Source organism: Zosterops lateralis (assembly GCF_965231275.1).
Source record: "Zosterops lateralis genome assembly, chromosome: 21".
NCBI classification, from domain to species: domain Eukaryota; kingdom Metazoa; phylum Chordata; class Aves; order Passeriformes; family Zosteropidae; genus Zosterops; species Zosterops lateralis.
This window is the reverse complement of record NC_139781.1, coordinates 9,433,194-9,458,792: the sequence shown is the minus strand read 5'-3', so window position 1 is coordinate 9,458,792 and position 25,599 is coordinate 9,433,194. Positions and strand designations below refer to the sequence as shown.

The 25,599-nt window shown below is 57.8% G+C and overlaps 2 protein-coding genes across 2 annotated transcripts; one reads left to right on the top strand and one right to left on the bottom strand.

The window, feature by feature from the left end:
• Window positions 1-325: 325 nt before the first annotated feature.
• On the bottom strand, window positions 326-6,461 carry LOC310917854 (tumor necrosis factor ligand superfamily member 10-like; the record flags this gene model as incomplete). The annotated part of the gene is made up of 5 exons (XM_083876446.1): window positions 326-2,329; window positions 2,523-2,630; window positions 3,682-3,718; window positions 3,964-4,110; window positions 6,198-6,461. The coding sequence occupies 5 exons, from the start codon at window positions 6,459-6,461 to the stop codon at window positions 1,896-1,898; spliced, it is 990 nt and encodes a 329-aa protein (XP_083732572.1). The 3' UTR covers window positions 326-1,895.
• Window positions 6,462-10,134: 3,673 nt separating this feature from the next.
• Window positions 10,135-14,923, top strand: LOC310917713 (HEPACAM family member 2-like; the record flags this gene model as incomplete). The annotated part of the gene is made up of 6 exons (XM_083876207.1): window positions 10,135-10,213; window positions 12,882-13,211; window positions 13,322-13,591; window positions 13,752-13,811; window positions 14,124-14,172; window positions 14,826-14,923. 6 exons carry the CDS (start codon window positions 10,135-10,137, stop codon window positions 14,827-14,829), a joined length of 792 nt encoding a protein of 263 aa, XP_083732333.1. The 3' UTR covers window positions 14,830-14,923.
• Window positions 14,924-25,599: the final 10,676 nt, after the last annotated feature.

Genomic DNA, 25,599 nt, shown 5'->3' with positions numbered 1-25,599 from the left:
ACGTCCTGGGACAGGCAGTGTTGGCACAGGTGCCCCAGGCAGGTTTTTTGGAGGCTGGGTGTTCATGCTGCTGGGTTCTCCTGCTGCTGGAGGATCCACACGGCCCTGGCCAGGCTGGGGGGGTCCAGCCCTTCTGCTGGGGGCACCAGGACAGGGAGGAGGATGGAGGAGGCAGAGAGGCCCCAAGGGCTGAGGCTGCTCAGGGTAACCTGTGCCACTTCCTCACAGTGAGGAATTCCAGCTGGGCTCTCCCCAGACAGGGTGAGGCTGCTCTTTGCCCTGATGCTGCTGGAGTTCTCACTCTCCCACCCACCCACGAGTCCTCTCTCCTTTCCAGGAAAGCGGGGTGGGCCATTCCTTGCCTGCTGGCCCCGTGCCCAGCTCTCTCTGCTCGCTGCTTTCCCTGTTTCCTCCAGGGCAAACACAACCTCTGTGGCTCCATCGGGCCGTGTCTGTGCTAAACTCCCTTTCAAAGGAAATCTTGGAACCACCTGCTGTTTCCTGTGGCCTCAGCCTCACTGGTCCAGCCCTGTGCTCTCCCCTGGCTGCTGCCAGAGGCAGGATGAGCTCGGTGCTCCCGGGGGTGTTTGAGAACTGAGGATGGCAGTGGTGGGGTCACCAATTTGGCTGGGAGGAGGAGCTGGGATGGACTCAGATCTTCTGGGCTCTCTGCAGGAGCTGGGCCCAGCAGGGATGAAGGGTTGAGAAGCAGGAACACATCCCCAGGTGGCCACGGGGGCTGGAAGCTGCAGAGCCCCTGGAGGTGCTGTGGGTGCAGGATGAGCAGGAGCCTTTGCCCCAGTCTGTCAGTGCCCCAGCTCTGCTCCCCCTGGCTCCAGGAGCTGCCCAGAGCTGTGTCCTGTGTGCAAAGGGGCCAGACCTGGGCTGGAGTACAAGGCTTTATTCCAACCTCCCTGGGAGCCCCACACTGCCACTGTAAATCCCTCTAAGTCTTAGTAGGATCCAGAGAATACAGGTGGAGTTAGAAAAGGGGCTGTGCCCACCCAGTGTCCATGGGCTGAGCCAGCTGGGCCCCTGCCTGAACCCACCTCTGGCCTCTGGGGGGGCCTCCATCACCCCAGGGCTGCTTTGGTCCCTCCAAGGTCCTGCTGTGACCACCCAGAGATGGAATCCTGCCGGGGTTTCCAGGGCTGGAGGGGTGAGGAAGTGGTGACTGCACTGTCCATGAGGGTTGTGGGGGGACAAAATCCCCATGGGAGGAGGTGCTTGGCCAGCAGCCGTGCTGAGCTCCTGGTCCTGAGCAGCCTGGCTGGGTCCCCACGTGCCCCAGTGCCACGTGCCAGGTGTGGTGCCAGCACTGGGACTGCTGCGGTGTCACAGTCCTGCCCTTTGCCCTCCCTGGAACCATCGCTGCTGTTGTCCCAGGCTTTTATCTCCCAAACTGAAACTCCTTCGTTCCCTTCCAGAGGCTGACACTGGACCTGCCCCATCCCCACAGCGTGTGGCCCTGTCAATCCTGTGCCCTGGGTGTGCATGGGGTCCTTCCAGCCCTAGGTCCTGGCACCCACAGCCCTGCCCAAGGTGGGGTCAGACTCGTGGGTGTCACCCTGCCATGGGGACACTTTGTCTTGCAGTGGCAGCTGTGGCCTCGGTGCCTTTCCTGCTGCAGGGAGCCCTTGGGAGGTGCTGTGTCACCAGGGCTGGGATGTCCCCTCTTGTCCATGTCCCCTGTAGGTCCTTGGAGACTTTTCCTGGTTCACAGCTGCCTCCCGTGTGGAGGATGTCACCGAGCACTGCAGAGCCCTGCAGGCATCCACCCGTGTGTCCTTCTTGGCTCATCCCTCACCACAGGGGGACAACACAGCCAGAAGAACCCTGCACCACCCCTGGGCCACTGCCCGCTGTCCTGGGGCCACGTGGGAGCAGAGCAGCAGTCACAGGTCGAGCCGGAAGGCCCCGAAATAACTGGCTGCAGCATCGTTGGAGTCGATGGCCAAGGACGAGACGGAGACAAAGAGCTCATCGCCGGCCTTGAGCTCGAAGAGTCCCCCCTGGTAGAGCGCGTGGAGCCCGTAGTCAGCCTCGGGAGCCCAGCACTTGGTGCCCACGCCCTTGAGCAGCAGCACGGGCGGGCTGTGGGCCGGCTGCCACTGGATGCACTGCACCAGCTGCGGGCCCGAGTCGCGGGCGGCGCCGCGGTAGCGGAAATAGATCTGGGAGTAGACGTAGTACTTGCCCGGCTGCTCCACGCGCAGCCGCCCCGCGCGGTACGACATGTTCTGCACGTGGGACTGCAGGCTGCCGTGGGCCCAGTGCGTGATGGCGTGGCGGCACGACTGCGACAGGTTCCCGAAGCGCTGGGAGCGTCCTGTGGGGAGAGGCCACGTGCAGAGGAGAAGTGGCTCTGACTCCTGCCTGGACGTCCAGCTTGGAGTGAACAGGAGACACCTCTCCCCATCAGCTGCCCCAGTGTCTCCTCCATCCTGCCCCCCTGCCCTTTGATCTGTCCCATTCCCATCCTGCAGACCCAGCAGTGCCCCCAGAGGGGTTCCCCAACTCACCATCCTGAGCCAGGCTCTGCGGGCGCAGGGTGAGATGTGCTGAAGGTTTCCCGGCTGTTTGGGGAGGAAGTTGCCCCTCTGAGGTGTTGAAGTAGCTCTGCCAGGCCTCTGCAGGAAAGGATGTTGTAAGGACAGTGTGGGGACAGCCAGCCCTGTGCCAGCAGGGCAGGGAATGACCCACTGACCCAGCAGAGAAAAAGGTTATTGAGGGATAGAAATGTCTCATCAATCATCAACCAACACATCTGTGTGTGCCACGGCCCTGGTTCTGTGTCCTCAGGACAAACAGACATGGCTGTCCCCCAGCCCGTTCCCACAACGTGTCCCTGTCACTGCAAGTGACAATCCTGGCTCTCCCCTTGCCCTACCCCAGCTCACAGCACCAGAGTTCACCCCAGGAGTGACCACCTTCCCCCTGCCACCCCTGCTGGCCTCCTGGGGTCACAGCTCCCAGGGTCACAGCTGCCATGGTCACAGCCCCCAGGGTCACAGTTCACAGGGTCACAGCTCCCAGGGTCACAGCTGCCATGGGTCACAGCTCCCAGGGTCACAGCTGCCAGGGTCACAGCTCCCAGGGTCACAGCTGCCATGGCCACAGCTGCCATGGGTCACAGCTGCCAGGGTCACAGCTGCCATGGGTCACAGCTGCCATGGTCACAGCTCCCAGGGTCACAGTTCACAGGGTCACAGCTGCCATGGGTCACAGCTCCCAGGGTCACAGCTGCCAGGGTCACAGCTGCCATGGTCACAGCTGCCATGGTCACAGCTGCCAGGGTCACTGCTGTCACGGGTCACAGCCCCCAGGGTCACAGCTGCCATGGGTCACAGCTGCCAGGGTCACTGCTGTCACGGGTCACAGCCCCCAGGGTCACAGCTGCCATGGGTCACAGCTGCCAGGGTCACTGCTGTCACGGGTCACAGCCCCCAGGGTCACAGCTGCCATGGGTCACAGCTGCCATAGGTCACAGCTCCCAGGGTCACAGCTCCCGGGGTCACAGCTCCCAGGGTCACAGCTGCCATGGTCACAGCCCCCAGGGTCACTGCTGTCACGGGTCACAGCTGCCATAGGTCACAGCTGCCAGGGTCACAGCTCCCATGGGTCACAGCTCCCAAGATGAGGCTCAGGCTGCAGCCCAGAGCTGGCCCAGGAGGGACTCACCCTTCACCGCGCTCTTGCGGATCATGTTCTCGGTCACCTGCACCACAGAGAAGAGAAAGTTCCCTGGTTAAAGGTGACACGGGGGTTTCCCCTGCCTGAGCTCCCACTCCAAGCCTCCCTCACCTTCCCTGTCACACTCTCTGGGCCCCACCACCTCCTTGCTTGAGTCCCACTCCCACCTGGAACCATTCCCCCCTCCCACCGCTCTAGTGAGGCTCATGGGGAAACTGAGGCACGGGGACAACCAGGAGCTCTCCCATCCTCCCCTGGTCCCGGGCTCACCGTGGCCACGTAGGTTTTGATGGTGCTGGCCAGCTTGAGGCAGCCCTGGCTGCTGCTCAGCTCCTCCAGGCTGGAGCCCTGGGGCTGCTGGTTGAGCACCTGCAGACAGCGCAGCTCCTCGGCGCTGCCCGGGCTCTGGGACTTCAGCTGGGGTGGGAACAAAGTGTGATGGCAAATCAGGACAGGCTGAGGGGGCAGCCAGGACCCTGCTGGGCTGTGAGCAGGGGGCAGCTGCCTCCAGCCCGGCTCCCCCAGCACCTGGGCACTCAGAGAACAACCAGGATATTGGGATTAATTCAGCCTCTGCAGCCACAGGATATTGGGGTCACTTCAGCCTCTAGATCCACAGAATATTGGGATCTATTCGGCCTCTAGATCCACAGAATACTGGGATCAGTTCAGCCTCTAGATCCACAGAATACTGGGATCAATTCAGCCTCTAGATCCACAGGATATTGGGGTCAATTCAGCCTCTGTACCCACAGGATATTGGGATCCATTCAGCCTCTGACTGAAAGGATGAGGTGCTGGTGCCGGGCGCTGCCAGGGCACGACTCCCCCGGGATGGGGCTGTTCCCTCGGGATGCTGCGGCGGGTGCGTGTCCGGGCAGGGCCCCGCAGCTCCCCCGGGCTGTACCGGGCCGGGAAAACTGCTGGAGCAGCTCCTGAGAAAGCCACGGAGATGTTCCGAGGGCGGCACCGCTCTGCTCCGGAGCCAGGCTGGGGGTGCTCACCTGGAGAGCTCAGAGCCCCTTCCAGGGCCTAAAGGGGCTCCAAGGGACTGACTCCCCCCTCCCAGCACAGATCCAGGGCTGAAATGATCCCCAATTGTTCCACTACAGCGGCTTTCTCCTCCCTCCGCCTCTTCCCCGGGGCTGTGTCTCCCCTTCCCCTCCTCTCCCCGCCTCTCATGCAAATCCCCCCTCCCCAGGGGACCTCGTGTGACGCGGGGATGGAGACAAAGCCCCGGGCAGGGCTGGAGCCCCTCCAAAGGATGCTCCAGACAGGCTGTTTATTCCCCCTGTGTCCCTGGGCAGGGCTTTTCCTCCTTCCCCGCCTCTGCTGTGATTTGTGGAATGTCTGCCACAATTTTAGTTGTTTTTTTTTTTTTTTTATTTTTCCCCCCGCACTCTCAGGGATGAGGGAGCTGCTGCTATTCCCGAATTTCCCTCTACCCCCGGATCTCCCACTGGCGTTTTCCTCCCGCTGCCGGGGAGTTGTTGTGGGTCTGAACCAGCCGCTGAAGGGGCTGCTGAAAGGCTCAGACCCGTCAGGGCCAACTTTGGGAGAGTTTTTACAGAGCGACCCCTCGGGAGGAGGGAAAGGCGGGATCCCAGCACTGCTGGGGCTGCACTGGAGCAGGGAAAGAGCTGCTGGAGCACTTCACAAAGGGGTGAGGAGGATTTGGGGGTCCTGGAGAGAGGGGGATATGGGAATGGGAAGCCAGAACAGGGGTCAGGGGGATCTGGAGCCCAGGGAAGTCCCCCCGCACCCCCATTTGGGGCTGGAGACCCCGATGGGATCCCAGGGCAAACCCCTCCTCTCCCGGCGCCAGGCGGGGCCCAGGACAAAGGCGCCGTGTCTTCTCTCCACATCTGGATCGGCGACAGAGCCCAGCCCTCCGCCCACGCCCGCACAGCTGGATCTGCAGCTCCGGGCGGGGTCGGGCAGTGTCCACCCCCCAATCCACATCTGGACCCGCCGCTCCCCGGGGAGCTGGGGACAGTGGCGATCCCTTAATCCACATCTGAATCCACGGCTGCCTGGGGACAGTGTCCCCCCTCCAATCCACATCTGGACCGGCGGTGTCCTGGGGAGCCGGGGACAGTGGGGATCCCTTAATCCACATCTGGACCGGCGGCTCCCTGGGGAGCTGGGGTGTCCCCCCCCAATCCACATCTGGACCGGCGGTGTCCTGGGGAGCCGGGGACAGTGGGGATCCCTTAATCCACATCTGGACCGGCGGTTCCCTGGGGAGCTGGGGACAGTGTCCACTCCCCAATCCACATCTGGACTCCCGGTTCCCTGGGGACAGTGTCCACTCCCCAATCCACATCTGGACCCACAGTTTTCCCTGGGGACCTGGGGACAGTGTCCACTCCCCAATCCACATCTGGACCCCCGGTTCTCTGGGGATAGTTTCCCCCCCCCAATCCACATCTGGACCCGCGGTTCCCTGGGGACAGTGTCCCCCCCCAGTCCCCCCCCGGACCCCGCCCCGGGGCAAAGCTCACCCTGGAGATGGCCATGGTGAAGTAGACGAAGAGGCCGGTGGTGGAGGCGATCTGCAGGGCCAGGATGGCCATGACGGCCACGCTGCCCCAGAGGGGCCCGCACCGCCTGTGCCGCTGTCCCCGGGCTGTGCCGGGACCGCCGTCCGGACCGGGAACGGGACCGGCACCGGGAGCGGGGGGGGGACCCTCGGGCAGCATCGGCGTGTCGGAGCCGCCGCTGTCGGAGCGCAGGAAGGGCCCGGCGCTGGGGCCGTGCGGGGCCATGGCCCGGCCCCGCTCCGCTCCCGGTGCCCCGGGCCGAGCGCGGCGGGACGGACAGACGGACAAACGGGAGGGGGGCGGGGCGGGGGAGGGGGCGTGGCCTACAGAGGGGGCGGGGTCTGCCGTGGTGGCCCAGGGGACATCGGGGGTGTGGTGGCCCCGGGGCTGCGGGGACGGTCCCCAGGGAGAGCCGGGGTGTAATTCACGGGGACAAAACCCCATGGCTTCGCTCTGACAGAGGGCAGGGTTAGATGGGATATTGGGAACATATATATATTATATATATATATATATATATATTTATTTATATATTTTATATTTATTTTATATATTATATATATTTATATATATTTAATATATATTTTATATATTATATATTTATATATATTTAATATATATTTTATATATTATATATATATCTATATATAATATTTATTTTATATATTATATTTATTTTATATATAATCCATATTTATATATATTTAAATATATATTTTTATATATTGAATATATATTATATTTATTTTATATATATTATATATTTATATATTATATATTTATATATTTATATATATTTATATATTATATATTATATATATACACATATACATATATATATATATATATATATATATATATATATATGCATGTGTATATATGTGTGTGTATATATATATATATATATTCTCTCTCCCCTGGCAGGGTGGACAGGTCCTGGTGCAGGGTGCCCAGAGCAGCTCTGGCTGCCCCCGCATCCCTGGAATGCCCAAGGCCAGGTTGGACATTGGGGTTTGGAGCAGCCTGGGGCAGTGGGAGGTGTCCCTGCCCATGGCAGGGGTGGCACTGGGTGGGATTTAAGGTCCCTTCCCACCCAAGCTGCTGTCCCCTGGTGCTGCTGTGAAGTCTCTGTGCTCAGGTGAGCCTGTGGCTCCTGGTGCTGTTACCTGTGAAATGAAAGTGAGACCTGAGAAACCACAGGAGCACTTGTGTCCCTCCTGTCCTGCTGGACCCTGGGGAGGGTGGGTGGCCTCAGCCAGTCGGCTCAGCAGCCCCCAGACCCCCTCTGAGCTCCAGGGGCTCAGAGCAGGGCATCTCCCACCCCCAAAGCATCTGCCAGGCCTGGGACTGATTTCTCTGCCTCTCTGCCAGCTCAGTGTGTACCCAGTGCCAGAGGCCGATCCCTGCCCTGGCACAGAGCTGTTTCCCCAGGTGTGATGCTTTCCTTGGAGTTTGGGATGGGCTCTGAGCTGGGAGGGAGGTGACTAATTGTGTCTGAAAAAAATTCCATGACAATTCAACCCTCCTGGTTGTTGTCAGGAAAAGGGCTCAGGACCTGCTGAGGAGGTGAGGAGGGAAAAGCTGCAAAGGACATCTGGGAAACAGTTGTCAGCCTGGTCTGGTGGAATGTTAACCTGTCCATGGCAGGGGATGGAACACAATGAGCTTCAGATCCCTTCCAAACCAAACCATGCCATGGTTCTGTGATTTGCCATTTGGGGCACAGATATTTGTGCTGAAGGAAGCTGGGAGCACTGCTGTCTGTGGGGTGGGACAGGGGCACGGCTGAGCTCTGCTGAGGAACAGAGGAAAACCAGGAACAATCAGAAAACCCAGAGCCTGGGGCTGCCCTCTTGCAGAGGGAAGGTTTGTCTGTGAGTCAGGGCAGGACCAGAGCTGGAGCCGTGCAGAGAAAATTGGGTGGGAGCCAGGGGGAAAAGAATGCCTCAGTCCTGGCTGAGGAGTTGTTTTTCACTTCTAATGTTTCCTGGTCTGTGCACTGGGAGAGCCGGGTCAGGCAGAGCCTGGAAATCTGTTTCCTCAGTGCCCTGTGGAGCAGAGCAAGTGCAGGGGAGCAGGAGAGGGGCTCGCTGGGGTCTCAGTGGGGCTCAGGGATGGGGGAAACCTGGTAGGAGATGCCAACAGGGACATGGAACTGCATCTGGGATTTCCCGGCCTGTTGCTTGGATTTGCTTCAGGCAGAACGGTGGAATTTAGTTGTTTTTCATATTTTCTGTGATGGCCAAGGCAGACCCCCTGAGCTGGGCCAGGGCAGGATGCTCCTCCCGGGGAGGTCCCAGGGCCGCTCTCTGCTCCCCAAATTGCTGCTCCTCTGGGCCAAGCCCAGCCCGGCGCTGGCTCTGGCCCCTGATGGCTCTGAACAAGTGTTGGTTGGCCACAGGGTCCTCCCGCAGGAAAACAGCGCCGTGAAGTCATCGCGTGTGGCCCAGGAGCTGCTGTAACCTCCCTGGAATGTGCCCTCTGATGTTTGTCCTCCGGCTGGGACCCATCAGTTTCTGCTGAGGTGTTTTCTGGGAAAAGCCTCTTCCTCATCACACGGTACTTCCACCAAGATGAGGCATCCAACCTCTTCCCTGCAAGCCTGGGAACACCCCAGCCCTTCCCTGGTTTTCTCCTGCCCGGAGCTTGGGGCCAGGGTTTGTTTGTCCCTGTTATCACAGAGTAGGTGAGACACTCCCTCCCTGCCTGGTGGCATCAGAGCTGCCCCAGAGCTGCTCCAGCCCCACAGGTACCGGCTGGAGGGACAGAGGGATGGGTGTCACCCAGGTGGGACAGGACATCAGCTTGAGTGGGCACAGGTTGGTCCTCACAGCCCCTCCTGCCCTCTGGGCACAGGGAGAGAGGGAAAGGAGGAACAGAAATGCTCTGTGGGGACTCAGTGGTGCTCCCTGTGCCGCTGGAGGGAGTTTGGATGGAGGAGCCCTCCTGGACATGCCAGGCTTTTTAAATTTTAATTTAATTTTTTTTTTTTTTTTTTTTTTTTTACCTGCCACAAAAGGCCCCAGCACTCCCCAAGCTGCCCAGCCTCCTGAAAGAGGAGAAAAAACATTGTCCCCATCCCGCCTGGAACATCCCGAGGGGAATCTCCTGCGGCAGCAGCAGCAGCGTCCCAGCCGTGTCCTGTCCCTGCCGGGGGCTGAAAGGGCTCCAGGAAAGGATCAAATCCCCAGTTTTTGTGGGATCCTGGGGACAGGGGATGGGTGAGGCCATTCCCCCCGAGCTGGGATTTCGGGGTTTTACACCGGGGCAGGCAGAGGAAGGACAGAAAGGACGAGAGGAGGCAGTGCCCTGGGTTTGGGGTTTGGATGTCCTGGAAAGGGGAGAGGGAGGGAGACGGAGAAGGAAGAGAGGAAAAGAAAACAGAGAGAAGGAGGAGAGGAAAGGAGGGGAGAGGCGGGAGAGGGAAAGGAGGAGAATGGAGGGGAAGGAAGAAGAGGGAAGGGAAGAAGAAGGGAGAGAAGAGGAGGAGGAATAGAAGAGAGAAGAGGAAGAGAGGAGGTGAGCAGAGGAAGGGAAGAAGGAGAGGGAAAGGAGGGAAGGGAAGGGAAGGGAAGGGAAGGGAAGGGAAGGGAAGGGAAGGGAAGGGAAGGGAAGGGAAGGGAAGGGAAGGGAAGGGAAGGGAAGGGAAGGGAAGGGAAGGGAAGGGAAGGGAAGGGAAGGGAAGAGAAGAAGAGGAGGAGCAGAAAAGAGAAGAGGCAGAGAGGAGATGAGCAGGGGAAGGGAAGAAGAGGCGGGAAAGGAGGGAAGGGGCGGGAAAGGAGGGAAGGGGCGGGCAGGAGAGGAGAAATGAGCAGAGGAGGAGGAGCAGAAAGCGGAGGGAGCTCTCCCAGTCCCGCCCAGAGCCGCTGGCGGAGCTGTCCCCGCACCGGCCCCGCCGATGGTCCCCGTCCCCCTCCTGCTCCTCCTCCTGCCCGTCCTGCCCGGCCCTGGCACCGCGGCCACCCCGGGGCTCACAGGCGAGTGTCACCGGGGCTGTCCCGGGTCTGTCCCGGGGCTGTCCCGGGTCTGTCCCGGCTCTGTCCCGGCTCTGTCCCGGCTCTGTCCCGGGTCTGTCCCGGCTCTGTCCCGGGTCTGTCCCGGGGGTGTCCCGGCTCTGTCCCGGGGGTGTCCCGGCTCTGTCCCGGGGGTGTCCCGGCTCTGTCCCGGCTCTGTCCCGGGTCTGTCCCGGGGGTGTCCCGGCTCTGTCCCGGCTCTGTCCCGGGTCTGTCCCGGGGGTGTCCCGGCTCTGTCCCGGCTCTGTCCCGGGTCTGTCCCGGGGGTGTCCCGGCTCTGTCCCGGCTCTGTCCCGGGGGTGTCCCGGCCCTGTCCCGGCTCTGTCCCGGGTCTGTCCCGGGGTCTGTCCCGGGGGTGTCCCGGCCCTGTCCCGGCTCTGTCCCGGGTCTGTCCCGGGGGTGTCCCGGCCCTGTCCCGGCTCTGTCCCGGGTCTGTCCCGGGGGTGTCCCGGCTCTGTCCCGGCTCTGTCCCGGCTCTGTCCCGGCTCTGTCCCGGCCCTGTCCCGAGGTCTGTCCCGGGTCTGTCCCGGGTCTGTCCCGGGGTCTGTCCCGGCTCTGTCCCGGCTCTGTCCCGGCTCTGTCCCGGGGTCTGTCCCGGCTCTGTCCCGGGGGTGTCCCGGCTCTGTCCCGGCTCTGTCCCGGGGTCTGTCCCGGGGTCTGTCCCGGGTCTGTCCCGGCTCTGTCCCGGCTCTGTCCCGGCTCTGTCCCGGGGGTGTCCCGGCTCTGTCCCGGCTCTGTCCCGGGGTCTGTCCCGGGGTCTGTCCCGGCTCTGTCCCGGGCTCTGTCCCGGCTCTGTCCCGGCTCTGTCCCGGCCCTTCTGGGGCGGTTTGGCCGGGCCGGGCCGGGCCAAGGGGGAAAAGCCGCCGGGACCCCCCAAAATCCGCCCCCGCCTCAGGGAGCCGCTCCCGGCTTTGGGGAAAAGCTTTTCCTGCCGCCTGATTTAAAACGATTCCAGGCTCGGGCACGCCTTAATCCCGGAGAAAAAAAAAAAAAAAAAAAAAAAAAAAAAAAAAAAAAAAAAAAAAAGCTTTTTAGGGAAGGGTTGGGAGGAGATTTGAGGCGTTTCTCGGCTCTCAGCGCGGGCTCCCGGCTGGGACTCTCTGAGGGGAGCTTTGCCCGGGCTGTCCCTCAGCTCTGTCTGTGCCCTCCAAAAGCAGGAGGGGACATTTCCCTGGCCCTGCTGAAAGATTTTGGGGCTGTTGGTGGGTGAGAAGCTCAGCATGGCCAGATTAATGTGGCTCCAGCCCTCAGAGGTTCAGCAGGGGAGGATTCAGGCCCTGTGGGCCCTCAGGGAGAGCCCTGAGAGCTCCAGAGCTGCCCCAGCCCGGCCCGGCCCGGCACAGGAGGGACCTGCAGGGAGCCCAGAGAGCCCAGAGGAGCCCCGTGAGCTGCTCCAGAGAGTCCAGAGGAGCCCCGTGAGCTGCTCCAGAGAGCCCAGAGGAGCCCCGTGAGCTGCTCCAGAGAGCCCAGAGGAGCCCCGTGAGCTGCTCCAGAGAGTCCAGAGGAGCCCCATGAGCTGCTCCAGAGAGCCCAGAGGAGCCCCGTGAGCTGCTCCAGAGAGTCCAGAGGAGCCTATGGAGCTGCTCCAGAGAGCCCAGAGGAGCCCCATGAGCTGCTCCAGAGAGTCCAGAGGAGCCCCGTGAGCTGCTCCAGAGAGTCCAGAGGAGCCTATGGAGCTGCTCCAGAGAGCCCAGAGGAGCCCCATGAGCTGCTCCAGAGAGTCCAGAGGAGCCCCGTGAGCTGCTCCAGAGAGCCCAGAGGAGCCCATGGAGCTGCTCTGAGGGCTGGAGCCCCCCTGGAGCCAGGCTGGGACACCTGGAGCCCCTCTGGAGCCAGGCTGGGACACCTGGAGTCCCTCTGCAGCCCCCCTGGAGCCAGGCTGGGACACCTGGAGCCCCTCTGGAGCCAGGCTGGGATACCTGGAGCCCCTCTGGAGCCAGGCTGGGATACCTGGAGTCCCCCTGGAGCCCCCCTGGAGCCAGGCTGGGACACCTGGAGCCCCCCTGGAGCCCCCCTGGAGCCAGGCTGGGACACCTGGAGCCCCCCTGGAGCCAGGCTGGGACACCTGGAGCCCCTCTGCAGCCCCTCTGGAGCCAGGATGGGAGAGCTGAGGGTGTTCAGAGAAAAGAAAGCTCCAGGGAGAGCTCAGAACCCCTGCCAGGGCCTAGAGAGGCCTCAGGAGAGCTGGAGAGGGATGAGGGATGGAGGGACAGGACAAGGGGAAATGCCTTCAGGGCAGGGATATGTGGGATTTTGGGAGAAATTGTTCCCTGTGTGGGTGGTGAGGCAGTGGCAGAGGTTTCCCAGAGAAAGCTGTGCAGTGCCCAAGGCCAGGCTGGACAGGACAGTGTGAGGTGTCCCTGCCCATGAAACAGGGTGATCTTTAAGATCCCTTCCCACCTAAACCCTTCCACAATTCACCATTCTATAAACAATCCCCCGCTCAGCTGAGGCAGGAAGGGCTCCTGCAGCCCCATGTGGACACAGTGGGGATCCCTGTGGATGCAGTGGGGATCCCTGTGGCTCCTCCATCACCCTGTGGGCACAGTGGGGATCCCTGTGGCTCCTGCAGCACCATGTGGATGCAGTGGGGATCCCCGTGGCCCTGGGGTGACTCTCCTTTCCCTTCCAGCCCGCACACTCCCTCCCTGCCACTCCGCCGACCTGCGCCCGGCCAGAGGCAGCCTGGTGTCTGCCGTGGGCTGCACGGTGCTGCTGACAGCCCCAGCACTGCAGGGCGGGGGAAACGTGTCCTGGGAGTCCCGCCTGGGCTCTGAGGAGAGCATCATCCTCAGCTACGCCTTCCAGCACCCCCCAAACGTGTCGCTGCTCTACGAGAACCGCACGGTTTTCGACGAGTCCAGCCTGTCGCTGCAGGTGGTGCTGGAGAAAGGGGATGGTCGCCTGTATCGCCTCAGGGCCAGGGAGGAGGCCACAGATTGGTTCCATCTGCACGTTGTGGGTGAGTGGTGACCTTCCTTCGAGGCTGGGAGATGGGATTGTTGCTGGGTTTGAGTGATCCCAGAGAGATTTAAGACACGTCTGTGTTAAATCTGCCTGTGCCTCTCCCAGAGCCGCTGTCGCAGCCAAAAATCATGGGCGACTCCCTGGTGAAGGCAGGAGGCAACACCAAACTGGTTTGCAACGTGGTGGAAGGGAAGGCAGACAGCTACTGGTGGAAGAAGAACGGGGAGGTGCTGCTGAGGAGCGAGCGCATCGAGTTTGTGGAGAACACCACGCTCTGCATCCTGCAGGCCTCCCTCAGCGACAGTGGCTACTACACCTGTGTGGTGAGCAATGCTGTGAGCCAGAACGAGACCTCCTTCCTGCTCCAGGTTCACCGTGAGTTTATTCCTTCCCTGTGCCCAGGAAAGAACCCCAGGAAAGGGATTCTCTCTCCCTGCCTGGGCTGAGCAGGCAGGTTTGCTGGGGGGCTGTTGGTGGGTTAAATTCAGGTTAAATTGGCTCTGGTGCAGAGGTTTTGGGTTCTCGCCTTTTGCAGACTCTACCAACGTGGTGCTGCCCGTGCTGCTGAGCTGTGTCATCATAGGATTGCTGGCAGGTGGGTGCTGGGGTGGCTCTTTGCCCTGTTTGAGGCTGGTGGGTGCCATGGCAGGGGCTGTGGCCACCAGAGGTGGGTGAGAGGGTGGCACATCTCTGCCAGGACCTGGCATCCCATGGGCAGGGGTTGGGCTTTGTCACTTCTGCTTGTCCCCAATCCAAGGAGGTCATGCTGCTGATGATGATGATGGTGGTGGGGCTCTCAGCACCTGGGCTAGTGGAAGGTGTTCTGCCCATGGAAGTGGATAGGCTTTGAAGGTTTGTCCAACCCAAACGGTTCTGGGATTCTCTGATGCTGCTGCTTTGTCCCCAGGTGTCCTTGTCTGGTGCCAGAAGAGGGAGAACTTGTGTAAACGCTGTTGGTAAGATGCCTCCAGCCCCTTCTTGGGGTGGCTGCCTTGCTCCAGTCAAAATTTTCTCTCTATAAACCCACATTTATCCTTGGCTGGATCCAAGTGAGCTGGAGAAGTGGGAGAGCTCGGGGTGCTGTTCCAGCCCCTCTGATAAGAGGCTGCTCTCCCACCCTGGAAGCTCAAAGGATTTGCTGTCCCCTCATTTTAATCCCCACTCTGGAAATATTGCTGATTCCTCCACCCAGAGCCTGACACTCCTGGTTATCTTAGCTCTGAATAATGGGTGGGCTTTTGAATCCTTTGGAGATTTCTGGGAAGCAAGTGATTCTCGAGGTTTTCTCAGAAATCCCTCCCTCTCTGTGACCACAAACACACTCAGGCTGTTCACTGGAGCTTCCTGGAGGGTGAGGATAAGGACTGTGGGTCCCTTGGGATGGAAAACCCATCCCAGGAGGTGGCAGGTCACAAACAAGGAGCTCTCAGGTGTCTTGTGCAGTCAGATCCCAGGGGACTCCAGCCAAAGATAAATTGGCCAAGGGAGCTGCTGGAATTTGGGTAGGGGAGAAGTCCAGACCTCCTGGTGCTGCCACTGCCAGCGTGGGACACTCTTGAGGGGTCCAAGTGACAAGGACTGGCTCATGGGGGGCCCTCTCTCCTTGCAGGTAGAGCTGGGTCTGCTGCTGCCCTTCCCTGGTGGTGGATACTGGGAGCCCCAGCCTCTCCTGGCCTCACCTTTGAAGTGTTCAACCTGCCAGAACCTGCAAATATTTTGTTGGAAAACGCTGGTTTGGACTGTTTCTGTGTTGTCCTGCTCTTCCTGTTGCGCATTCCTGGGGAGAGGGATGTACCTGCTCCTTCCATCCATCCTCCTGGCTTCCTCCAGAGCCCTTGATGAGCTCATGGCTCTGGAAAGAGCCGCTGTCCCTGCTGGGCAAATCCAGAATCCTGGGGCTGCTGGGAGGTGCCAGCCCTGCCTCCCTGGGGCCTCCCAGCTGTGCCAGGGGGCTCAGGGGCTGAGCTCTGGCCACGCTGCTCCCTGTGAGCCTTGGAGGGAGGAGAAGGGGCAGGACTGTGCTGGGTGTGCAGCCAGGAGGGAGTGGGAGCTGGCAGGGAATGGGGGAGCAGCAAGGGAGTTCAGTTTCTGAAGGCAGATCCCAGGGAAATCCCTGCAGCTGCCTGAGGTGGGGGAACCCCTGAGCCCATCTCCTCCATCCCTGGGCTCTGCAGGGTCTGGGAATATCCCTGGGGACATCCCTGGGGACATCCCTGGGGACATCCCCTCCTCTTCCCAGCCCTGCTTGTCCTTCCTGTTTGCTGCTCCTGGGGGTGACATCAGCCTTGGTCTGGCTGGGCGCAGGGAGCCCTGCTCCTGTCCTGGCCCTGCTGCCTCTGCAGGGCTCTCCTGGGCTCTGCTTTCCTCCTTCAGCTGAGCCTGGAGGCAGAATGGCCACCCCCAGCCTGGAGAGAACTGGGTGCTCTCCCAGGTGTCACCCACTCTTGGTCACCTGGGACATTTGCACCCCGTTTTTAATCTGAGGAGGAAATTTCAGACCCAGGGCCCTCCCTGAGCCAGTCCCCAGCACCTCTGGAGCAGCCTGGGGATCTCTTACAGGCAACCTGGAAAATTGCAGGAATAAAAACTGAGAGATTCAGGGGCTGTTATCAAGGGGCCATCATAGCCTGGGGTTCTGTGCAGCCATTAAAGGGAGCAGAGGGGTTTGGGTGCAATAAATGAGATTCCAGCCCCACAGGAAGCTGCAGGGCAGGTTGTCATTGTTCTCTGTTGCACTTGAGGGTGTAAAACCTCTGCTTTGCAAGAAAAACTTCTCTAAGAATTTTTGGGGAGTTTACTGTGAGTGGTCTTGGAGACTTTGTGGTTTGTTGGTGTCTGTTGCTGCTAATAAAGAGTTGTGTGCTATCCCAGAGGGAACTGCTGTGATGTTTAGGGGTGGGAAACACCCCCTTGGGGTAGCAGTGGGATAGAAATCAGCCCCTGGTGGGGTGTGCCTGGTGGCAGACGTGGGAATTCTGGATTTTTCCTGGCTCTGGGAGATGATCCCTTGCTGATCATTTGCTCCCCTTGTGGGGTTCCTGCATCCCCATCCCCTCCCTGAGCTGCTCCTGTGGCAGTGACAGCCCGAGGGACTCAGCTGGGGTAAAAACAGCCCAACAACTCTGCTCCAAATCTGGGTGAGGGTATTTTTAACCTGGCCCCATTCCTTGAGTCATGGGAGCCTGGCAGTGCCCAGGGAGGAGCTGCCTCGCAGGGAGCTGTGCCAGGGCTGCCCCAGGGGACGTTTTCAGGGAGCTTTGGGGTTCATCTGTAGGCCTTTGGGTGCAGGGCTGTGCTCAGCAGCTGTTTGTGCTTGGAAAAGCTGCCTTTGGGCTGCAGGAAACACCTCAGTGCCCTGTGACAGCCGGGAAAAACAGCCCCTGGCACAGGCTGAGAACGAGTTTAATCCTGCCTGGAGTAAATCAATCTCAGAGTGTGTCAGACGCCCTGGGATGGACCTGAGGAAGAGCTGTTGACAGCATCCACCTCCTCCCACTCTGGTTTTTGTGCCTTCACGTCCTTCCTCCGCCTTTACTTCTGGGAAAGCCAGAATCTATTTCAAGTTACTACAGGGTTACTCCCAGAAAAGTATTTCGTGTTACTCCCAGGTATATCTTGCACAAATAGCTCTAAATTGTTGCAAACAAACATTAAATCAAGATAAAGCAGTGAGAGACTCCAGCTGCTGCTAAAGGGCTTCCACTTCTCCACTTCAGGCTTTGGTTTTCTGGAGAAAGAAAGGAGGAAATGTGTATTTGGCCTCCCCTGGGTCTGTTTTATTAATAAAAAAAAGGCAGAATCATGGTAATTTCGTGGGCATTTATTATGAAGATCATAGAAGAACCAAAACTGAGACTCCTGAACCCACTAAACCTGGAGGAAGGCTTGGGGTGTCTTAGCCAAGTGAGAGACACCCCCGTGGATCTCAGCTGGGAATGGTGTCCTTGTTGCCTGGCTGAGACATTTCGAAGGAGCTGGAAGGAAGAGGAAGGGGGGACATGCTGAGCATCAAAATTCTTCCCTGGGAGGGTGGGCAGGCCCTGGCACAGGGTGCCCAGAGCAGCTGGGGCTGCCCCTGGATCCCTGGGATGGACACTGGGGCTTGGGGCAGCCTGGGACAGTGGGAGGTGTCCCTGGGACAGTGGGAGGTGTCCCTGGGACAGGGGGAGGTGACCCTGGGACAGGGGAAGGTGACCCTGGGACAGTGGGAGGGGTCCCTGGGACAGGGGGAGGTGACCCTGGGACAGTGGGAGGGGTCCCTGGGACAGGGGGAGGGGTCCCTGCCATGGCAGGGGAAGGAACTGGATAATCTCAGAGTTCCCTTCCCACCCAAACCACTCTGTTAATCCATGAATCCAGGAGGAATGAAGGCTTAAAAGCTTCAGGTTTAAACTCCCTAAGGGGGAGTTTTGAGTGGGTTCTCAAGTGCTTTGCTGGGTGGGGACCCCACCAGAGCCTCCCCCTGAGCCCAGCAAGAACCAGGGGCTGAGGGCAGTGCTGGGCTGGATCTTTCTTCAGGTCTGGGTTTTAAACTAAAACACAGGATAGTTTCCATATCCTGCTTCTTTCACTTCAAGATGCACAAATTCATGTGGCAAATAGGAATTTGTGTGGAAAATAAGAACAAAGGATCTACCTGGCTTTGTCCATCCAGGAGACATCACGGCCCTGAGTGGTGTGATCTGCAAAAGACAAATAATTTCTCAGATCAGAAGAAGATGTGAGAGGCACCAAGGGTGTATTTGGGATCCAGTCCCTGGGGCTTCCCAGGGAAGGGAAACTGTCAGTGGGAACTGTTGACCACAGGGGCATCACAAAAAAATAAATAAAACTTATTTAAAATAAATAAAACTTGCTCCAAATAAAACTCGTTCAAGTAATTCCTGTGGCTGCTGGATGGTGTGGGGACCCCGAGGTGCTGGAGGAGGAGGAGGAGGAAGGGGCAGACTCACAGCAGAGGCCAATGGCCAGGAGCGGAAGGGCAGACACGGCCGCAGTGCTGACCACCAGGATGACCACGTCCATGAAATCCGTGCATCCTTCTGCTGCTGCCAGGGAAAACACAGCAGGGCCAGGGAAAGGAGGAAGGCAGGTTGTCAACGTGAAAGCACGAACACGCAAAGAATAGAAAATAAAACAGGTGATGGATGTTGAAACTGAATTTTGCTCCAGCCGAGATTTCACTTCCCTGAAAGTCCCGGTTTGTTTGGGTTTGGTTTTGGAGATCTCTTGGGTTTTATGGTTTCTCTCACTTGAGATTTCAAGGCTGGTGGTTTGAGAGGGTTTGTGGGAGTGTTTTTCCCTCTCCAACCTCTGAAGGCTTTGAGTCTGAGTTTCTGCTGAGTCTGGGCTTGGCCTGAGAATGATGTGGAGTCTCAAGGTCTTGGTTTTCTTGGTTTCTCACGTTGTTTATTAATTCTGATCTTACAATTCTCTGTGTCCAGCCAAGGTGTTCACAGCAGCTCGGACACGAGGGGACTGTCCTGTGATGGGAGGTCACTCTGCCTTTATACAGATAATTATGTATTTATTATTTACCATTCCATACCAATGTCTATCACCTGTACAAGAAGGGTCATCTCTACTTTGCCCCAATCCACTGAAACTACTTTGTGCCCACGTCACTGCAGACAATGGATGCCAGGGGAGAAGAACCCAGGGCAGCACCCTAAAATCTCCATCCTGTCCCCTTGCACCTACATTCTAAAAACCCAAAACTACAAAATCTTCCACACGTTGATAACCACACCACTGTCTGTCACACATTTGTGACTTGCAATTCTTCTCTGTGTTGGAAGTTTTTTCTCATGGACCAAAATCAAAGCCTGTGTCCTCCTGGGCTCTGGGACAGGCAAACCCCCCTGCACAGACCCCAGACCCCCCTGCACAGACCCCAGACCCCCCTGGGCAGACCCCAGACCCCCCTGCACAGACCCCAGACCCCCTGGAGAGACCCCAAACCCCCCTGCACAGACCCCAGACCCTCTTTTTTGGGTCCCAGGCCTCTCTACTGAGATCTGTGACCACCCAGGACACCCAGAGGGATGCCCTGGACTCTGACAGAGCTCTAACAGAGAATCGAAGGGATGTGGGGATTGAAGGGGTTACGTGAGCTGTGGCCTTGGGGAGGTCCCTGCAGGATCTCTCTGCTCACCATGACGGTGGTAGATGTTCTTGATGAGGAAGGTGCTGCTCAGCACCACGGTGACCACGGCCCCCGGCGCGGCGTAGCCCATGGTGCGCTGTGCTGAGGGGGACAAAGAGAAAAGGGATGTGGGTGAGAGTCCAGAGCTGTGTGTGCAGGACTCGCCTCACCCAGGCACCCATGAAGAATCCACCACAATGAGTCAGAACAGGAGTTGTCATTTAAAAAAGTTAGGGAGGATGTTTTGGGCAGAATAACCTCCCCATGGACCAGTTTGGCCCATCCTTGGTGGGACCACTCACCTTTTTTGCTCTTCAGATGGCTGAAATCTGTAGGCTGGAAAATCACGGTGGTGGCAACCAGGAAGGTGACCACGATGAGGTAGGTCAGGGTGATCTCGAGCAGTAAAACAGCCACAGAAGGGCCTGAAAGACAAGGGGACAAGGCAGAGACCTCAGTGTTCCACTGCCTGCCCACTTCATCACCTGGGAACCCTCCATGGCATCCCTTCCACACCCTCCTCTGACTCCCAGCCTTTCCTTGCAGCCTCTCCATTCTCTGATCATTTTATTGTCCGGCTGGGACTCATCCTGGGAAAGGGGAATAACTGTATTCATTGTCCAGGGGGGTGTGAAATGGTGGTCCAGGCTCCCCCAGACAGGGAGACCACACATGGCTCATGCATTGCCCCAGATGGGTCTGCCCCCTCATCCCACAGTGTGACTGCCCTGCCCCTCTCTGCCCTCCTCTCTGGGCCCCACTGGACTCTGCATCTCCCACAGAGTCTCCCCCCTCCCTCTAAACCTCCCCAGAGCCCTCTCCGACCTTCCTCCCGCATCCAGAGGATGCCGGCGGTGCCGTCCAGGATGCAGGCGATGCACACCAGCCCGCAGGTGTAGGAGCTGAGCCACCTCCAGAGCTCCCCCCCTAAAAACCCAGAGCAGAGAGGGGTCACCGCTCTGAGCACCGGGAATTCCATCACCCCCTTCCTCGGGGGTCCACCCGTCCCCACCCGGACATTGTAGGATATCCCTGGATTTGGGGGTTCCCTCAGCAATGCTCTTTGCTCTCCCCCACCAGACAAGGGAAATGGGGGTCCCACTCCCCACAACACACTTATCCTGAGTTTTTCGGACTGGCAGACAGGAATAATTAATCCCCACGCCGAGACGACGGCGAAGACCACAGCGACCGTGGCGATCCTCAGGGTGTGCTTCAAGCGACGGGAGAGACCTGGGAAAGAGTTACCCCGAGAGGGAGGAGACGGGACATCAGCAGGACCCTCCAGCACCAGGACAGATTCCGTTCATTTGCCAACTGGTGGCCAAATGCACTCCATGAAATGTCCAGGCTGTGCTGCCCACGGGCTCCCCGGCCACCCTCCCCAGTGGATATCCTGCTCAGCATCGTCTTGGCCAAGGACCATCATTTTTGGACCTGCCCCAAGAGGGAGCGGCCAATCTCATGCCTGGGTGGGATCACAGGCTGGGAATTGCTGCTAAACCATCCCATGATGGGCAGTGAGTTGGAGGCGTGTGGGGAGGGCGGCCAGAGCCTGGGCATGGAACCACTGAGGCGTCCCCAGGAAAGGGTGGAGGGCAGGAGGAGCAGTGAGACCTTCAATGGTGACCTTCAGGGAGGTTTCTTTCCAGCTGATCCCGTTGCTGGCGTTGCAAGAGTAGGAGCCGCAGTCTGTCCTCGTGGCTGGCCTCAGGTACAGGACACTGCGGCCGCTGGACACCTGGGACACTCTGCCTGGGCCGAGGGGCTGCCCGTCCTTCCTCCAGGTGATGGTGTCCACTCTGCCCTCGGCCACCTCACAGACAACCTGCCCGCTGGCCCCAGCCAGGAGAGGGCTGGCCCGGAGCTGAGGGCGGGACACGGGCTCTGGAAAGGGAGCAGAGACCCCAGCACTTCTCTCAGGAATAGAATCACAAAATCATTTTGGGGGGAAAGGACCTTGAGCTGATCCAGTTCCACCCCTTGCCATGGGCAGGGACACTTTCCATTAGCCCAGGGTGCTTCAACTTGAGCTTGGGCACTGCTTGGGCACTTGAGCTTGGGCAAGCCCTGTCCAAGTTGACCTTGGGCACCTCCAGGGATCCAGGGGCAGCCACAGCTGCTCTGGGCACCCTGTGCCAGTGACTGTGACCCTTGGGCTTCAACTGCCCTCACAGCATCACTCACAGCTGGTCACAGGTGCCTTTCCCTTGGGAAGTCCATCCTCCTGCTGTGCTTTCCAGGACTGTTTTTTTTTTTTTTTTTTTTTTTTTTTTTTTTTTTTTTTTTTTTTTTTTTCCTCCCAAGTTGAATCAATGCTTTTAATGGATGTGGGTAAATACGGAGCACTTTGAAATGCACCACTTTGAAATGAAAAAAAACAGCAGAAGAGGCAGCAGATCCCACTTGGATTGTGTGTGGTTGGAAGGAGGGGCAGGTGGCGAAGGGTTGTGGTGGCATTATGGCCATGGCATCATTGGTGAGAGGGTGGAGGAGCCAGAGCAAAATAAGGGAGTTGCTGGCAGCAACACTGAGGAGGGACTTGTGGGCTGTTTCAAGTGTCTCTTATGTCTGTGGTGGCAGCTGGTGCCTGCACAGGGCACAGGGGACAGCCTGGCCTGAGGGGGTGGTGGCCTCTCCAGAAACCTCAGCTCCATTGGTGTCCCCTGGCAAAGGGCTGGGGGAGGGACCCTGCAGGTGGCAGAGTCACAGCAACCACCAGTCCCTCTGTTATCCCTCTGGTCCCTCCACCACCCCACCAGTCTCTCCATCCCCCCACTGGTCCCTCCATCACTCCATCCTGTTATTGGTCCCTCCATCATCCCACCAGTCACTCTGTCATCCCTTTATCCTCTCACTAGTCCCTCCATCCCTGTGTGGGAAACAAGGGAGGGAATTGCCTTTCCAGGCTGGAACTTGTCCCCCTGCCCAAGCCAGGCCCCTGGAGGGTCTCACTGTGCAGCACTTAAAGATCTGCTCCCCCAGGGCAGGTTGGGAATCTCTCTCCAAGGTCTCCTCGGTGCTGTCTCCACACAAGCTCAGGACTGGCCCACCAGCCTTTGCCCAAATCCCTTCTCCAGCCCCCTTGTCCTGGCTCCTGGTCTGTGTACAGACAGATTGTGCCTGGCTCCATCACCCCTCCCTCCCTCCCACTCCCGGCACTCACGGAGCACTTCCAGCTGGATTTCCAGGCTCTTCCTGCCTCCCGTGTTGACAGTCACTCTGTAGGTGCCACTGTCACTTTCCTGGACATCCTCCAGCAGGAGAGATCCGTTGGATGGGTGGAAAGTGGCTCGTCCAGCAAAGGGGGGATGGATGTTGGGGGCCTGGGCTCCCCCGTCGTGCTGCAGGATGGTTTGGGGGCTGCTGCCAGTGAGGAATTCCCAGTGCATGGGATTGCTGTGGGCAGCCTCACCCAGCCCAGGGAGCAGCACCGAGGATCCCACAGCGGCGGCTCTGTGGACAGCTCCCTCTGCTCCCAGAGCCCCAGGGAGCAGCAGCAGCAGCCCTGCGGGGAGGAGAGGGGTGGGGATGGGGCTGGGAGCAACTGCTCCGGGTGGGGAAAGGTGTCTCTGCTTCTCCTGCTGGATTTTTGTCATACTGACCTAATTTCCACGTCTCATTCCCAATTCACAGAACCCTGGAAAGGTTTGGGTCAGAAGGGAGCTCAAAGCCCATCCCATTCCAGCTCTGCCATCCAACAGAGGGACACCTTACACCAGACCAGGCTGCTCCAATCCCTATTCCCTTTGGACACTTCCAGGGATGGGACAGCCACAAAATTCCTGGTTGTGTTTGGGGGCTGAAGGTGTGTCCACATGCTCTTGTCTTCCCAAAATTTCTGGGCTTGGCACCACTTGGGCTCTGGGAGGGGCTCAGGGACTTGAGGAGGAGCTGTAGGAAGGTCAGAGCTGCCAGTCCCCAGTAAAGAAAACTCCAGGGAAGAGCAGAGGGGCAGGGAGGGCAGAGTCCCCAGGGCCTGTGGCTCTGGGCAGGGACGCCAGGGATCCTCAGGCTGTGTTTGCTCTTGGCCCTGTCTCAGCTCTGCCCTGATAAACACCTGTTCACCTGCATTCCCACTGCACCTGCCAGGCACTGCACACTCCCGCTGCTCCCACAGCTGGGAGGGAAAATTAGTGTGACAATCCAGGTAAAGTCAAGTACATCAGGCATTTTTAATTTCTCACTCTTATAACCTTGAAAGGGCAGCTGTTTTCATGCCTTCCTGCCCCCCCAAACAGTGGATGCAGAGGAAGAAAATACAATTTAATGAATAAAAATTATTTTGCTCTGAAAAATTCTCATTTTCTTCTGAGAAAACACTATATCCAGAGGACAGAACAACTAGCTGAAGGAAAGAGGAAAACACTCCATCTTTGCAATGGCCAAAACTCATCCTGTAGACACTGAGAACTCACTGACAACATCCCAAAATCAAGCTGGAGGGTAATGGGCTCTTTTTCTAATTTTTCATCCTGAAAATCTTGGTGCTTTTGGCTCTAGCACAGGCTGCCCAGAGCAGCTGTGGCTGCCCCAGCCCTGGAAGTGTTCGAGGGGCTTGGAGTGACCTGGGGGTGGAATGGGATGAGCTTTAAGGTCCTTTTCAACCCAGACCTCCTGTTTTTCCGTGGCTTGTGTTTCAAGGCAGCCAGTGACTATTTATAGAGCACAGTGAGTTTAACAGCACTAAAAAATTGCATTTTTAAAAAATCAAATATTTTTACACATCTATTTTTAACACAAGCACAGATATCAACACAATTACCAATATTTACGTGCGAGCACATCTATAAATCTGCCTGCAGCAGACTCCTACACCCGGAGCTGTGCGTGGCTCTTCCACCTCCTCTCACCTTTTTGCCTTCCAGGTTAAACCTTTTACCCCCTAAAACATCCAGCCCAGAGCTCCCCAGGCTCTGCTCCAAAGGGGTTTGGGATAGGAGAGGAACCCCTGAGCTGGCCTTGGTTCCCATCCCATCCCATCCCATCCCATCCCATCCCAATTCCCAATTTGGGGAATTCTTACCTGCCAGGAGCACCCAGGTGATGCTCAACAGCTCCACAGGACGCCACAGCATCATCTGCCAAGGGAAAACAGCCCCAGCTTTCCCTGATTTAAAACATCCCTGATTTAAAACATCCCTGATTTAAAACATCCCTGATTTAAAATATACCTGATTTAAAACATCCCTGGTTTAAAACATCCCTGATTTAAAACATCTCTGATTTAAAACACCCCTGATTTAAAACATCCCTGATTTAAAACATCCCTGGTTTAAAACATCCCTGATTTAAAACATCCCTGATTTAAAACATCCCTGGTTTAAAACATCCCTGATTTAAAACATCCCTGATTTAAAATATCCCTGATTTAAGATACCCCTGGTTTAAAACATCCCTGATTTAAAATACCCCTGATTTAAAACATCCCTGATTTAAGATACCCCTGATTTAAAACATCCCTGATTTAAAACATCCCTGATTTAAAACATCCCTGATTTTAAACATCCCTGATTTAAAATATACCTGATTTAAAACATCCCTGATTTAAAACACCCCTGATTTAAAACATCCCTGGTTTAAAACATCCCTGATTTAAAACATCCCTGATTTAAAACATCCCTGATTTAAAATACCCCTGATTTAAAACATCCCTGATTTAAAATACCCCTGATTTAAAACATCCCTGGTTTAAAATACCCCTGATTTAAAACATCCCTGATTTAAGATACCCCTTTGCGATTCCGCAACAGGTGATAGAAGGTTTGTACCGTGTGTTTGCAGCCCTGGGGCGGATTCCCGGCCCCGCAGCCCGTTCTCCTGCCGCCGGCTCCTCTCTCTCGGCTCAGATTCCCCTCCCAGGCTGTTCCCGGGAGTGGCAGCGGCGGCGGCTCCGCTCCTGTCCCTGTTCCCCCGGGGGAAGGAGCTGCCCGAGGCTCCGGCACCGCTCCGGGATCCATCGGCGCTCCAGGGTCCCCGCGGGCTTTTTTTATTCCCACAGGAATAAAAATTACAGGGGACATCCCAAGCTTTTTCCATGCCCCGAGGACAGAAGATCCTTTCCCAAGATCCATCCCCATCCCTTTCCCACAGCTCAATCCTCTCCCAGAGCCTGGAGAGGAGTTGGAATTCAGGGTTCTGAGGGGAGAGGAGGCTCAATTTGGCTCTAAAACACCCGTGAGCAGCTTTTTCCTCCATCCCCTGAGGTGTGCCGGATCCTCTGTGCCCCACGGGCTTT